Source organism: Dunckerocampus dactyliophorus, chromosome 1 (assembly GCF_027744805.1).
Source record: "Dunckerocampus dactyliophorus isolate RoL2022-P2 chromosome 1, RoL_Ddac_1.1, whole genome shotgun sequence".
In the NCBI taxonomy this organism is placed as follows: Eukaryota; Metazoa; Chordata; class Actinopteri; order Syngnathiformes; family Syngnathidae; genus Dunckerocampus; species Dunckerocampus dactyliophorus.
In genome coordinates, this window is record NC_072819.1 from 17,593,353 (window position 1) to 17,609,081 (window position 15,729).

A 15,729-nucleotide genomic window follows, 5' to 3' on the forward strand; every position below is an offset into this window, starting at 1 on the left:
TTCACGACATCAAATATTTTCAACAACCATAGTATTATTTTTGTATTTATATTTTATGTTATATATTATTTTATTTTGTTATTTTTCCTAATTTCAATGGGGAGAAACTAAATACGCAATATTTTCCAAAAATGGGCTGCAAAGTGGAATATTAATGCTTTGACTAAGTCAATAATTGATAACTACTATGATTTTGATGCTTTTGATTATTTTGAAAGCAAATGAGAATATAGTTTTTAAAAATTACTCTTTTAGTTTTTAAATTACTCCAAAAACACTCCTGCTCATAAAAGTCTAACAAAAATGTAATATGCATCGGTATGTACTCATACCTACCTACATACAGACCCTTTCCAAAAAATTAGAATGTCATGGAAAAGTTGTTTAATTTCCATAATTCCATTCAAAAAGTTAAACTTTCATAGATTATAGATTCAGGACCCACAATTTAAACGATTTCAAGTATTTATTTGTTTATTTTTACATAATTTAGGCTTCCAGCTCATTAAACCCACAAAACAGGAATTCTAAAAATTAGACTACTGTGAAGAAATCACCATTTACTTCTGTTTTTGCAGGGAAAAAAGAAAGAAATTAGGATCACATCAAATCAATGAAAATATGGTACTTTCAAAACGATATGTCAATCTTCAATACTTGGTTGGGAATCCCTTTGCCTTAATCACTGCCTCGATGCGACGTGGCATTGAAGCAATCAGCCTGTGGCATTGCCTGGGAGTTATGGAAGCCCAGATTTCCTTGATGCTTGCTGTCAGTGCTTCTTTGTTGTTGGGTCTGGTGCCCCTCATTTTCCTCTTGAGAATACCCCATAGATTCTCAATGGGGTTTAGGTCCGGTGAGTTGGCTGGCCAGTCAAGCACTGTGATGGCATGGGCATCAAACCAAGTTCTGCTGCTTCTGGCGGTATGGGCAGGGGCCAGGTCCTGCTGGAAGATGAAATCTGCATCTCCATACAGATCCTCAGCAGAAGGAATCATGAAGTCCTCTAAAACATTCTGGTAGACTGTTGGGGTGACCTTGGATTTAAGAAAGCAGAGTTTACCAACACCTGCACCGGACATTGCACCCCAAATCATGACGGACTGTGGATATTTCACACTGGACCTCAGGCAGCTTGGGTTCTGTTCCTCACCAGTCTTCCTCCAAACCATTGGACCTGAAGCCCACGGTCATCTCTTTTGCTGGTGCATCTTCTACTGCCACATTTTGCCCTTCCTCTAGACTTTCCATTGATATGCTTGGACACAGCACTCCGTGAACAACCAGCCTCCTTAGCTATGAACTTTTGTGGCTTACCCATCCTATGGAGGGTATCAATGATGGTCTTCTGGCCAGTTGTCATGTCTGCAGTCTTCCATATTGAACCCAACTGAGACAATTGAACCAAACTGAAGCAATTTAATGACACCTGGGGAAGCCTGTGCAGGTGATTTGAGTTTAGTAGATGATTAGTGTGTGACACTCAGTTTAAAACATTCATGCCGTGCAAAATTTGGGCTGATTTCTTCGCAGTATTCTAATTTTTTGAATTCCTGCTTTCGTGGGTTTAATGAGCTGGAAGCCCAAATTATGTAAAAATAAACAAATAAATACTTGAAATCGTTTAAATTGTGGGCCCTGAATCTATAATCTATGAAAGTTTAACTTTTTGAATGGAATTATGGAAATTAAACAACTTTTCCATGACATTGTAATTTTTTGGAAAGGGTCTGTACATTTCACTGTGATTGGCTGGCGACCAGTCCAGGGTGTAACCCGCCTCTCGCCCAAAGTCAGCTGGGAAAGGCTCCAGCATACCCTCGCGACCCTAATGAAGATAAGCGGCATAGGAAATGGATGGATGGATACACATTTCAAGTGAGGGACGGTAATTGCATTATCATGCTTAATTAAAAAAAATCATTAAACACAAAAGATAAGCAGTTTTATTTTTGTCATCCCAATGACAGCGGACATTGTAAGTGTCGTCGTTTCTATGCTGCTGTTGTTGACGGAAGTAGTATTAGCTCCTATGGGCTATGTCAAATCAGTGCGCCTAGGAAAGAAGTGCTGGTAATGTTTTAAATCATCAAAGGATAGCCCCTAAGTGATTGGGGCCCTCCACACCCTTGTACTGCACTGACAAAAGTTTTTTTTTTTTATTTTAATTCCATTTTTACAAAAGGTGATTTAAAGGTGAAATTTAGGCCACTTTTTTCCTGTTTTTGAAATCTGTTACAGTTGTCGGTCAGCTTAAGTCACTAGTTACATTGCCATGTTTATACACCTAGCCCAAAAGAAACTATTAAAATATTTTATTAATAATAATAATAATAATATATCATCATATATTATATAATAATATTGTTAATACTTTTATAATAATTTATTATCTATTTACAAGCGTGAATATGACAAAATTCTATTTCCTGAGCTAAACAAAAATCCTCCGGGGGGATTATTACCTCCCAAGTGAATCATCTCAACTGTAATTGATTTCGTACTGTAATTGATAGGAACATTAAGCAACATCTAATATAGTTTACTGCTTTAATACTCACATCTTTGTGATGAAAAGCGTCACTCTCAGCTTCATCCCTAAATCTACTGCATTCTCCTCGTCGTGTCCATCCATCCATCCATCCAGTTTCCTCCGCTTATCCGTGTCCGGGTTGCGGGGGCAGCAGTCTCAGTAGGGAAGCCCAGACTTCCCGGTCCCCGGCCACCTCCTCCAGGTCCACTGGGAGAACACCAGGGCGTTGCTAGGCCAGTCGCAAGACATAATCCCGCCAACGTGTCCTCGGTCTTTCCCAGGTCCTTCTCCCGGCAGGGCATGCCTGGAACGCCTCACCATGGAGGCGTCCGCGAGGCATCCGGATTAGAAGCCCGAGCCACCTCAAATGGCTCCTCTCGATGTGAAGGAGCAGCGGCTCTGCTTTGAGCTCCTCCCGGATGACTGAGCTCCTCACCCTCACCCATCCACCATCTTTTAGGGTGAGTTCAGCCACCCTTCGGAGGAAACTCATTTCAGCCCTTTTTGGTCACAACCCAAAGCTCATGACCATAGGTGAGGGTGGGAACATAGATCGACAGGTAAATTGAGAGGTTTGCCTTCCGGCTCAGCGACCGCAGTGCCCTGTCCCCACTGTAAACAGTGTGGACCGGGCACTGCTTCCCCTTTTTGGTTTGTCAGAACCTCTTCGAGGCCGACCGAAAATCGTGCTCCATGGCCTTGCCGAACTCCTCACAAACCCGAGTTTTTGCCTTAACCACTGCCGAAGCCGCGTGCCGCCTGGCTGCCGGTACCTGTCAGCTGCTTCAGGAGTCCCGCAAGCCATCCATGCTCGAGAGGACTCCTTCTTCAGCTTGACGGCAGGGTAGGGAAATGATCCTCTCGTTCACCGGGGCTGATTCCAACACAGATGCACCGAGCCGGGGGGCTATTATAAGCCCACATCAGCTTGCCGCCTCTCCCCTGCGGCAACTCCAGATTACAACAAGGTCCAGCCCCTCTCGAAGAGTTTGGTTCCAGAACCCAAACTGGGGGTCGAGGTGAGTCCGACTATGTCTAGTCGGAATGTCTCACCCTCTTGCACAAGTTCGGGCTCCTTCCCCACCAGAGAAGTGACATTCCATGTCCCAAGAACCAGATTTGGCCGCTGAAGACCAGGTCGCCCAGGTGCCCGCCCTTGACCGCCACCCAAAACACATAGCACACATAGCATTGCCCTTATGCTTGCCCCTGCAGGTGGTGGGTCTATGGGGGGGAGATCCCGTGTGGCTTCTTCGGGCTGGGCCCGGCCGGGCCTCATGGATGAAGGCCCAACCACCAGGTGCTTGCCTGTGAGCCCCTCCCCTGGGCCTGGCTCTAGGGTGAGGCTCCAGTATCACATGTCCGGGCGAGGTGTGGTCCCTCCTCTTTTGTTTATTCGTAGGATCTTCTGAATCACTCTTGGTCTGGCCCGTCACCTAGGACCTGTTTGCCTTGGGAGACCCTACCAGGGACATATAGCCACAGACAACATAGCTCCTGGGATCAAACCCCTCCACCACGATAAGGTGGTAATTCACAGAGGAGTGTGTCCAGTTGTGACTGTGAAAAAGGTTGACACTTTTGGTAGTTTTGATAAAAACTGTTTGTTTTCCTCTTGCCTTCTCCTTTTCTCCGCTCCACTGGGGTAACTCCGCTTAATTTTTCTCCAAACCACGGCAACAGGTTTGTTTTGCTACCGTTTTCTGGAATAAATCTGCACTTGCGCAGTAACATGGGGTAGTCCATTGCATAGGAAGGGAGGTGGGAGCAGTCGAGACAATCACAATAGATTATGCATTGATGAAGTTTTAAGCATGTGAATTTAGACTACAACAGTAATATGACCACTCAGAAGGGGATTGTACCCCTGTTATACCCTCATTAAAATATTTGATGGACTCCTGAAGTACATCTTTTCTTTCCGTCTGGTAAGTACCATTTAAAACCTCCAACAACCGGCCACATATGTAACAAAATTGCGTCAAGCAGCTCAAGAACGGCCACAAAACGGGCAAAACATGATGCCAATGTCCCCCATTAACACCCGCCACAACTCCAAATGTTACCACTTCCTGTCTGATTTGTGTGGGACAATCCCTTTCTGGGTGGTATAATTGTATTTTCTTTTACTTTTTGATAAAGTGTTTTGCACTTCTCGGCCACGAATGTACCAACTACTTGGAGCCGACTAGTCCAAACGTCATCACTGCCTATAACTCTGGGATTTAGTACCATCCCCTTCCGGGTGGTGTAATTGTAATTTGTTGTGCTTTTTGTTAACGTGTTTTACACTTCTCGGCCACCGTACAAACTGCATGTACTCAATAAAAATAATCCGTTTTTATGAGACATTTGGAGGCCTCTGAAAATGTAAGGGCCCAAGGCAATTGCCTGTGTTTGCCTAACGGTAAGTCCTGGTTAGACCAAACTACATGTGCACAATTACAGGAAACGATTGGTCCTGCAAGCTTTTTTTTGTTATAGGATGTTGGCAAGTTAGCTTAAAGTGCACATGACACCAAAACACATTAATCTTATTATTTCCGCTGTGAAAAATAACATTTAGATGTGTACTCAAATATTGAAATATTTACCATTTTAAAAAAACTAAAAATAAAAATTGTCAGTTATTCTGGTTCTGGAGGAGGCTTGCTTGGAGTAAGATGGAGTAAGCTTGTCATTTCTAAAAGACACCATTCGCCTTGTCAGTTGCCTCAGCAAACATAGTGGGACAAATGCTACTGCCCCGCAGATGGAAATAAAAAGCCAAAAACCACTAGTCAGTCGACCGTGGAAAAGCCTGCCAAGATGGCAGTCAGCAAATGTTCCCTCTAATTTTTTAAATGTTTGAGCATACATACAAACGACCTGAGCATTCCTTGGCTCTCTATGAGCGCCATCAGACGTGCACACTTGTAGTATCACATCCGTCCAAGACCTGACAACTTGAGGTAGTCCAACTTCCATTCTGTGGTATTTTGCATATGAGTGGCCAACCTTCACAATGTAGCGTTATTACCTCAGACAAAACAAGCCGTAGAACTACTGTATCTCACCCAATCCATGATCAGAATCTTGTAGGAAACCCCTAGTTTATCATTTCATTTTCCCTTTTTTTCTTGTTTACCATTTATTTTGTATTATGTATACTCTAATTTCCTTTCTGTTTTGAAACAGCCTGTTGTGGCACTATTTCATCCCGGAAATTTAGTTGAAATTGATACCATATTTGTTGTATATGTTTTGTTATGTTTGTCTAAATAAAACAATGTTATTAAAAACTGTCAACCAAAAAAAACAACCATCTTCCGGTCTCTTCGGTAACACTCTGTTTTCGGTATATCCGGCCATCAAAATAAAAGCACACTAGTACTACATGCACAGTTACGCTACACGACATTCAGTGCACACTTCCTACTTTAGCTTTTCAGCATTCGAAAAAGAAAAAATCTCACCCACTTTCACCTCTTTTCACCTCCCTTAAAAGAACCGCTTTGGATTAGTGCGTGGATGTGGTACTGCCCGGTCGTTTTGCCATAACACGGGCTAGCAAGCAGCCTGCAGCTCGCTTAACTCCGCTGCCCCATTAGCTATACCTAACCTGGAAAACAGAGGCATGTGGTACGTAACGCGCTGTTAATGCATTGCTTGGCTGCGTAAGTAAAAAAAAATCTTATCATTGGCTGGACAGTGTTAGCGCGGGAAATTTTCATTGTCGAAACAAAAATCACCAAACCTCTGTCAGTTTCAGATTCACTGTATAGATTTATTTTACGGTGTGATTAATTGAAGCAAAAAGATACAATTCCAGGCGTCTGTCCCGAAAAGGGAGACTGCTCCTCTGCTCCTGGTTCCTCTGGAAATGTCTGCCCTCTCCCAGCTCAGACTCCTCCTTATCCTTATACCCCTGGGGTCAAGGGAAGGGGATTCTTTCATATCTCCAAGGGTCCTCTTTGAGCTTCCACTACTGGCTTGCTTCTCGCAGAAGAACATTCCGACTCAGCTCCACTTGGTCTGGTTTCTTGTGGGAAAGTGTATTGCGGCGTGGTCGCATCCGTTATGACATATTCTGCTCGTAAATTTCCTTGCAGTCATGTTATCCCTGTGATGTCTTATCTCCAGCGTTGTAAATGACTGAAGTGAGGGCCTTTCCTACAAAGGAATGTCTTGATTGAAAAGTGTGAATGTTGGTCATTAGCAAACCTGATTGTCCTACTGCATACATTTTACATTACAGGGCCCATTCCTTCCCTTAAAGTGGACACAAATAAATATATTGGCTCTCAGGAAGATACATATATACTGTTATATACATATGAGCAATATTATACTTACATATTATCGCTATGTATACATATATACTATACCCATGTTATATACTACATATGTCATGTAATTTTTACCATTAGCATGCTAATATATGACCAATATGTCCTTTCAATAGTGTTCGTCATTGTGTTTTATGTTGTTACCGCTTGCTGTCGCCTTTCACTCACGTGGAGTTGCATTGCAAAATGGTACAGAATAAATTATTTTGTTCATTGTTTATTTTATTTGCAGTTCATTGTTGGATTCTATTTTGTGCGCTGCATAAATTTGCTCTGCGCTGAGAACGCTGGAGCAGTGCGTGATTGCGCAGGCGTGCAGTTTAGAGGATACATTGGCAGTAAGTCTATTCACATTTCTCCTGCTAATATGCTCCATAGTAACCAGCCTCGTGCCGACGGCTAATACTGTGCTAATTCCTAACTGACATGCTAGCCAGGAGGCTAATGTGCTATTTGTTGCTATCTGCATGTGTTTGAATTTGCTTCCAGGAACATAGTCTGGCAGTGTTGTCTCCTATTTCATAGTCGTTTATTTGTCTATGACAGGAATATGACAAAAATGTTTTATTGAGTACTTTCATTTTGATCGTTTTTTTCCAACTTTTTTTGGTGTCATGAACACCGACCATTTTATTCCATTTTCATTTCACTGATCTTTATGTTAATCAGAATTCTTCCTTTGATTTCTGACAGAAGACAAACTGCCTGCCCCCGGCTGTATTGCACTTTCATAATTACAATAAATTATTGGCCTCCACTTTTTTTAAGACCCAAATTTGTCATACCCTGGCTTAATTTTGAGTTAGTGAATATTTATTTGGTGAATGGAGGTATCTATTGCCGGGACATGACACAGGAAACTAGCAAAAGACTGTGGAAGTTTGGCTTACAGATAATAAATATATATACCAAATAATTACAAATAATTCATCAATGAAAAAAAGAATCATTTAAAAATGTGCAAACACTGAAAATGCCAAATTTTAATAACACCACTTTCTTTCTAGCCCATTTTGTTATATATTTGTTATTGAGCAAATAAATACCACTTTTTGCTGTTTTGCTTGTGTAGGATAATATTCTTTTATTAACCTGTTAGCTGAGTGAGTAAATATTTATTACAAGTAGATGATACAAATATTGTTTTACTCATTTGTTAACTCAGTGGATGAGCCTTTGAAATATCATCAAACTATGCTGCTGGCTTTTAAGAGTTGCTATTTGGGAGGAACGAGCACATAACGCAATGCTGTCACACAAGGTGAACAATGTAGTGTAACAATTGTTGTCCAGGGCTAGCCCACGTATCTCCCATCAAAGCCGTTATCACTTGATGCCATTCAGCCTATTTTTAAATGGAGGAGCAAGCTGAGTCCCCCACCTCCATTATCGCATCACCTCTCTAGTAAAGTGGGGAGACCCTAAGACTCCCACCTCGTTGCTCCGTAATAAACGGACAAGCCTTTCTGTGTGAGGAAACAAGGGCGGCACCTTTTTCTATTTAGGCGGCCTATCTTAATGTTTGTAAATGTGGAGCGTTGTTGCCTCTTTATCTGCTTGTGTGCTGCCGCTATTTATCCTTCTGCCAATGCTGGCAATAGCACCATTAGTCATGGTGGTGGTGGTTGGGGGGCAGGCCTTTGACGCCTCCTGTTACACACCTGCGTAAAAGCATTCGCTTTAATAGCAGGACGCACAATAGTACGTATTAGAATGTCTATACGCTCGTAATTGAACCTTTGTATGAATACATTATAATTTGCCTGGAAAACAAGTTTTAAAGAACACTTTTGATCAAAGTCATGAATTAACTTTGGTCAAGGAACCCTTACATACGTGGTTATTAATCCAACTGTTACAAATTACCGAATACATATTATTACAAATATTATTTTATGATGTCTTGTCTTAGCAGTTTGTTAATAATCAGGATTACAATAAAATGTTGCTCATTGCTATTACTGTACTATCAATAAATTTCCAGTATTCCAGATGCAGCATGACAGGATGCGTCGACAGGAATGAGGTCCCTGGCATTCAGCACTTACATTAAAGGAGACATACAATTTTTTCATAGATTAAAGCAGTTTCTCTGTGTCTTAATAACATGGCTGTCACATGCTTTGGTCAAAATACCCCAATTTGAAGAATTAGAGCACACTTAAAACCCCACTCCAAACAATCCAACAACAAAACTGTGCATAGGTTTTGGCTTTGACATGATAATGGTTCTGTGTAGTCATGAGAAAACAACCGAAGTCATGGCGTGAGAGTGGTCCTCTGTAAATTACCCAAATAGTTACATCACAATGTGGCCAACATCTGAACGTCTTGCTGAAAAACACATTTTCACATTTTCTGACCAAAAAAACTTGCTTACGTTATGTAATTTCACACTTGATGGCTCCAAAGACACTCCAAAGACCCAAATGTATGTATAGTAGCAATTAAAAAGTAAGTTTTTACCTTTAAAAACAAATTATCGTTCCCTCCTAGTATTAGTGGTGTGTTGGCAGGAGTGAGGCACCTGTCATTCTGCACATTTATCATATTTAACACATTTTATAGAGACACTCATCACAAGACTAACTAAAAATCTGTAGCAGATTATAGTGTGCGTACCATTGGATAGGTGTCCACAAGTCAGGAGTTGCCTTGTGTTGCCCATCGCCATTTTTATCAAGCTTAATGCCACTGATATCCTTGTCAAAGGGTATACGGAAAGAAAAAAAGCCTACGAAAACACAATTTTTCTGTGTGTTGTATAGCAGTGGTCCCCAACCTTTTTTTAACCGACGGACCGGCTTGTGTTCCCACAAATCTCCCGCGGACCGGGTGGGGGGTGGGGGGTGGTGTGGGTTCGTACATTATAGCGATCTAATTTATCTTATTTATGATGTATTGTGTAAAACTAAGACATGAATAACATCAAATTTAAAGTACAAAATGAATGCCGACCCACCATCCACCAGTTCAAGTTCCAGCCAAGTTTTTCCAGAGAGATTATTACATCCTGTTTGACGTGTGTGGGAAAAGGCAGTGTGCTAGCATGAATTAACTTGAGACAAATGTGCACATTAGCACTCAATAAGTCATCAAAACTTACCTTTATGCATTCCCACGTAGTATCAGCATTTGACACCAAATATGAGGTGAAAGAAAAATGGTAGAAATACAGTAGTAGTCTATCTGTGCGGCATGAGATAAAGTTAGCACACACACGATGGACATGCGTCAAGTGAGACGGATGTAACAGAGAGAATCCGGTCACTTTTCAAAATAAAACATTTTAAAAACTGAAATAATGGAAGTTATTTTTTCTTTCTGTGCGGCCCGGTACCAAATGACCCACGGCCCGGGGGTTGGGGATCACTGTTGTATAGTATGTTTATGTAGTCCTGCATGGCACAGCATCATTTCAGTCACCACCATGGCCACTGTTTGTATGCAATTTATTTTATTTGGTAAAAGCATACACTTTAGCATGAGCTCAAACCTTTATAGCACAAATGTACACTTTCCCTCCTTTCCTTGACTAGCCATCAAATCAAATCATTCCAAAGTGTCCTCCGAGTAGCGTTGTTAATAGCAGAAAGTTACACAAAAAAACCCTTCCCAAATATTCCATTTGTCCCATTTGATCCTTGGGAGTGAAGTAGTGTCCTTTTGCGCTCAAGCACACACACAAAAAGGTTATTATTATTGTTATTATTATAATTGTTTGTGGCAGCAAAGGTGAAATAGAGAAGAATCTCTTAAAATCATTCCCGCAGACACAAACTGCTCGGAATGGCCGTCCAAGCTCTTGTAGACATGTCAGATATACGGTACTGTGGTAGTTTATGTAAGTACAATAATACTAAGATAGATAAGAATCATTCATCTGTCTGTACAGCACTTTTGGAAACGCAATGGAAAAAGTAATGGAGGAAAAAATATCCAGAACCGACGAGAATTCATGGAGAAAAAACTAAAAACAAAATCACTATCTAAGTATATATTTAGTTGAAAAAGTTTTTTTTTAGGGAAATTACTGAACATGCATTCACTTTATTTCAAATCATACAGTCTTATATACAAAGTAGATTAGAGGCTTACAGTGGAGGCTTAATTGAGGCTTAATGATTGATGAGCAGCAGAAGAACATTAGTATTATTAATATTATCAATGAAACTACACCAATTTTCTCATCACCAAAGAGTAGATCCAGTTCACCAAATAAAAGCACCATTTACTTACGATGGTTAAAAAAGACAAATGTGAAACATTGTACTTCACAGGTCGAGCTTCTTTTGATCGCCGCATTTGTATTAGTAAGATTATGCAAAAAAATACATAAGCGTTTTCCATGAAACTTTGTACAAGGGTGGCGCGAGGATAAAGGAAAAACCCATCACATTTTGGTGTAGATTCAGCAACGAGGAGTCTTATTATTATTATAATTATTCATGACATTTTACGTTATCTTCCACGAACCACTCAGTAGATCAACCGGGCGATTGATCTGCACTCTACTTGATCAATAGTCAAAAGTTGGTTAGTTTGTTACTAGTGTGCAGGATAACACAAACAAATTCAGCAAACCATAACTTTGTTGAGGTGTGGCGCATGGGCGCAGAATAAAAACAATTACATTTTTGCAGTTTCGATCAATTTCGATTTTCTTTTCTTTACTGGGCACTGAATGGAACAGCTAAGATTCAGTCTTAGAATCAAAATCGCACGAGCCGTCCAGTCCTAACGTCGTCTGTCATCCTCCACAAACCAGGAAGTGGCATACTGTGCAAAAACTACTAACTGAAGAACTCATGACATCTTGGTGCAAATCTGATTATTAAAAATGGAACATTCTACCTCAGTTGTAAGGTTATCCCGTTGGGTGTCCCAATATTTTCACATTTGTGTGTATAAGGTAAGGCGGTATTATGCTCCAGCATCACAGTGCCCGCAGAAGCTATGCCAGCTTCCTCTCCAAACCACTTCCACAAAATTCTAACTTGGAGTCAACGGCGACGGTGCAGGGCTGTGATTGGCAGGCTTTTTTTCGTACATCACTTTCGTTTTGCCCTTCTGTGAAAGCACCAAGAAGTCAGCTAAAACCAAAATAACACCGGTGCAAATTGAGGCGCATCTCAGCCAAGAAATATGCAATCCGCAAATACGAACAGTTGAACGATATAAATGAAAGATGTAAATATGAGCGGTTTTAAAGCAACACATGCAATGAACGTGACTGATGTTCCACATCAATCAACAACAATCTGGATGTCGCAGTCACCATTGTTTACAACTACACTGTAAACTAAATAACTACTCAATGAGAGCTGTTTTTGTTTTGTTTTTGCAAAACACGCGTCAGCCCTGTCGAAGAGCTATAAATCAATCAAGACGCCGTTAGAAGGGGAAGCGTAGCGATGACTCTGAAGCATAATACAGGCTTAACTCCTCTACTCATGCATGAACCGCTGTAAACAAAAGGGTGAACATTTGTAGAAACATCCACCTCTATTGTGTTACTTGTGCTATTATTTTTTAAACAAATACACCACATAGTGGCTCTTTTTTTTAAACCCCGTAAGTCGGATTGACTTAATATTTCTCACACAGCTTCACTACAAAACAGCTGCTGTAACTTTAAGGTGTTTAGCCGAATCACCGCGAAATTCAGAACACATCTTTCGGGGGCTGACAAGCACACTTCTGTAAAATTTTAGCAACTTTGGTTGAAAAACATGGCCACTACCAAGCAAAATGCCTTTGCAGGGGCACGGGCGGGACTTCTAATTGCCCATAAGTCATTGAACATTTGTTTAATGATTGTAAAACTTTGAGCATATTTGTATTACATGTATGCTAGCATGTCTTCTGAAGCATTATGAGCACAACTTACAGGGCGCACCACTAATGTCATTTACAGCTGTGAAAAAATGAGCTATTTTGTTTTGTGGCCTTGGCAGAGGTCTGCGCTCCACTGGGTGGCATTCCAGTTCTTCTGCAGTCAAGCAAGTATGATTGTGAAAGCAGCTTTACTGTATGTCATGTAGTATGCCAATGACATAGAGTGGAGTTCAATGGGTCATTTTAGTGATTTACGTACTACAGTCAACAATCCCAGCATGGACCTGTACTTTTCTATGACATGGTAAGGTTCTGCACTGTGTGGGAAGTGTGGCTTTTATGCCATTTTTGTGTGTCCCCCCCACCCTGCTGATGTAATCAGATTACTCTACAGCACACAGCTGGGCTCATTGGAGCAGTCATTGTTGCTATGGTTACTGTCCACATCCCTCTTCCTCAGCTCCCTGCCTGCTTGCTGATGATCACTCCTACCAGGATGACTGTGGTGGGGGGCGGGGGAGGAAGGTCGCTTGCTGTGCCCCTGGGGGCGCCCCTCGCTTTGGGGTTGGCTGTGAGCGTGCCCTTTGGGGCTGCTGTGGAACTCCCCTTCGACGTACCCCGACTGTCTCTTGGTATCGTCCAGCAGCTGGAAGTTGTCGTACTGGTTACTGGTGACGATGTCGCTCTCTGCTACCACCTGCAGGTAGGCCCGCACGCGGTGGTGGCGCACCCCCGCTTCCTCATCGCTGAAGTCGATGACTCTGCATTCGTAGGTGCCCTCATCAGACGACTTGACCCGGGAGAGGCGGAGCTTGTGGGAGATGTTGCTTCCTACGACCTTCACCACCTGGTAACAAATGAGAAAAATATATCCGATTAAGCATAAATAATAAGAAAGTATTTAGGTACATGCCCGTCCTAGCTGCTCAGTACAATATGGACAAAGCCTCAGTATTGCAAGAAAATAATAATGTATCATTAATACTATTTTTGTAAATATGGCAAGTGCTAAACATGCCTCTGTCCTGGCTGCTCAGTACAATATGGTTTAAATGACCTCAAGAATAAAAGAAGAACAGAATGCGTCATTATATTAATATTTTTATTATATAGGTTATCTTCTTCTTACATTTGAATGACTTGATGTTAAGATTGTTATAACATTGGTTGCATAGTGGCTTAGAGGTTTAATGAGGGTGACGGTTTCACCCTCATTAACAAACAGTTCCAAACAGTCCCCAGCACCACTTTTAATGACTCGCCATCTCAGAGTGTTTGTTTCTCGCACGCAGTGATTAATTCGTGTCTATAAAAATCTAGAACACATTTGCATATTCCATCTTTATCATCAACATAATGAAGAACAGAGATTCAACTAGGGGCTTATCAGTGTGTGAAAGTGTACAGTGATTTACTGAGGGATAAATGTCAAACGTCTGTAGATATGATGCATTTAAAGTTTACAATTAATTAAGGAAAAAAACGACACATTTGCTGCATACAGTTCTATGCCTTGGTTACCGTGGAAACCAGGAAGGGGTATAAGTACACTTTGCGTTTTCATGCCGTTGCTGTACTTAGAAAAAGGCATCTGTTTCTTCAGTGAGGCCGCATTGCTAGCGGTGCCTTTGCGTGGCCATGAAAGCCGTCGAGGATAAAGGGAACTTGTTGAAGAGATGCTTGGAGTGCTTTAGAAAATAAATAAATAAATTCAATCCTTGTGTGTGTGAAATGGGATAAGCAACAACTACAATCAGTCTAATCAGCCAGAAGAAGAAATGTAAATGTAATCAGAAGGCGGTTGTGCCTCATGCCATCATCTAGGATTACGATTCTTCTTCACAGAGATGTTATTAACTCACACTTATCTTTGTAGCATCCTTTGGCATCTCCTCCTCTGGAGCTACCTGAAAAAACAGTGAAAATGTAAAGAATCTCAATTAGAGAAGCAAAGAAAGTAAAGAAAATGTAGAATTGGAATACATTGCAGCATATCATAGCTATCGCCATATACAGTCGTCCCTCGTTTATCGTTGTTAATTGGTTGCAGACACGATAAGTGAATTTCTGCAAAGTAGGAGTCACAATTAATAAATGGAATATTTTTGTAGTTAAAGCATAGAAAATCTGTTTATGACTTTCTAAATATGTTTTTTAAACCATTATTAGAGCCCCATAGACATGAAATAACACCCCTATAGTCACCTTGCAACTCCTATTATTCATCACATTGCACAACTGTTATGCGCAGGCCACGGGATCACTGCAGGGACACACGAGACGGCCATGGCTTTAAGCATAGCATGCTACGGAGCTAACTAGTTAGCCCCCTAATTTATTTATTCTAAACTTAAGAAAGGGTTTCAAACGGAGTGGGGAAGAAGGACAAAGTGAGGAGCTAAAAGCTTACCACTTTCACAAGGAATGGGAGGATAACTTTTTTTCACTATGTCATGTCAGACATGCCATGGCTGACTCCATGCAGTGTGAAGGTAATGTAATGTCTCCTTAATGTATAAATACTATATATGACTTGTCTTTCAATATTTTTGGACTAATAATAGGCCATAGTCAAGTGAGGGAGCAATGTTCAAACCACAATGTAGTGAGGGAAGACTGTACTACAGTGCTTCCCAAAGTCTTTACAGTCGCGTACCCCTTCAGACATTTGACTTGAAGCCATGTACCCCCTACTGCTGCACACTTAAAAAACTTAAACTATTTTACATTTCATTATATTGAAATATTAAACATGATTAACTGCTTAATTCATTTTATAGTAAGTAATTCTGATTCAAAAATTTGTATTGTGCATAGTCAAATGTTGATAGAAAGATTTACATGAGCACTGATACTGTAAATAGATAAGATGTGACTTTATATTGGAGATGAATAAAGTATCTAAGTATTGATCTTACTGTATATATGTTTTATTTCAGTCGGATGTTGGGATCCTTCCCTTTGAATGGGTTGAACTTGATCATCATTTTTGTCCACTTGCAATCGCTATGATTTAAATCTGCATATTAA

At 40.9% G+C, this 15,729-nt stretch overlaps 1 protein-coding gene across 1 annotated transcript in view; it reads right to left on the reverse strand.

The window, feature by feature from the left end:
• Positions 1-10,299: 10,299 nt before the first annotated feature.
• LOC129190245 (V-set and transmembrane domain-containing protein 2-like protein) overlaps positions 10,300-15,729 on the reverse strand; it is a 49,025-nt gene continuing 43,595 nt past the window's right edge. Inside the window, exons 3-4 of the mRNA XM_054792774.1 lie at positions 14,562-14,606; positions 10,300-13,546 (exon numbers count right to left, since the gene is read on the reverse strand). Coding sequence (XP_054648749.1) covers positions 13,088-13,546; positions 14,562-14,606 — 504 coding nt within the window. The 3' untranslated portion in view covers positions 10,300-13,087. The remainder of the gene's footprint in view (positions 13,547-14,561; positions 14,607-15,729) is intronic.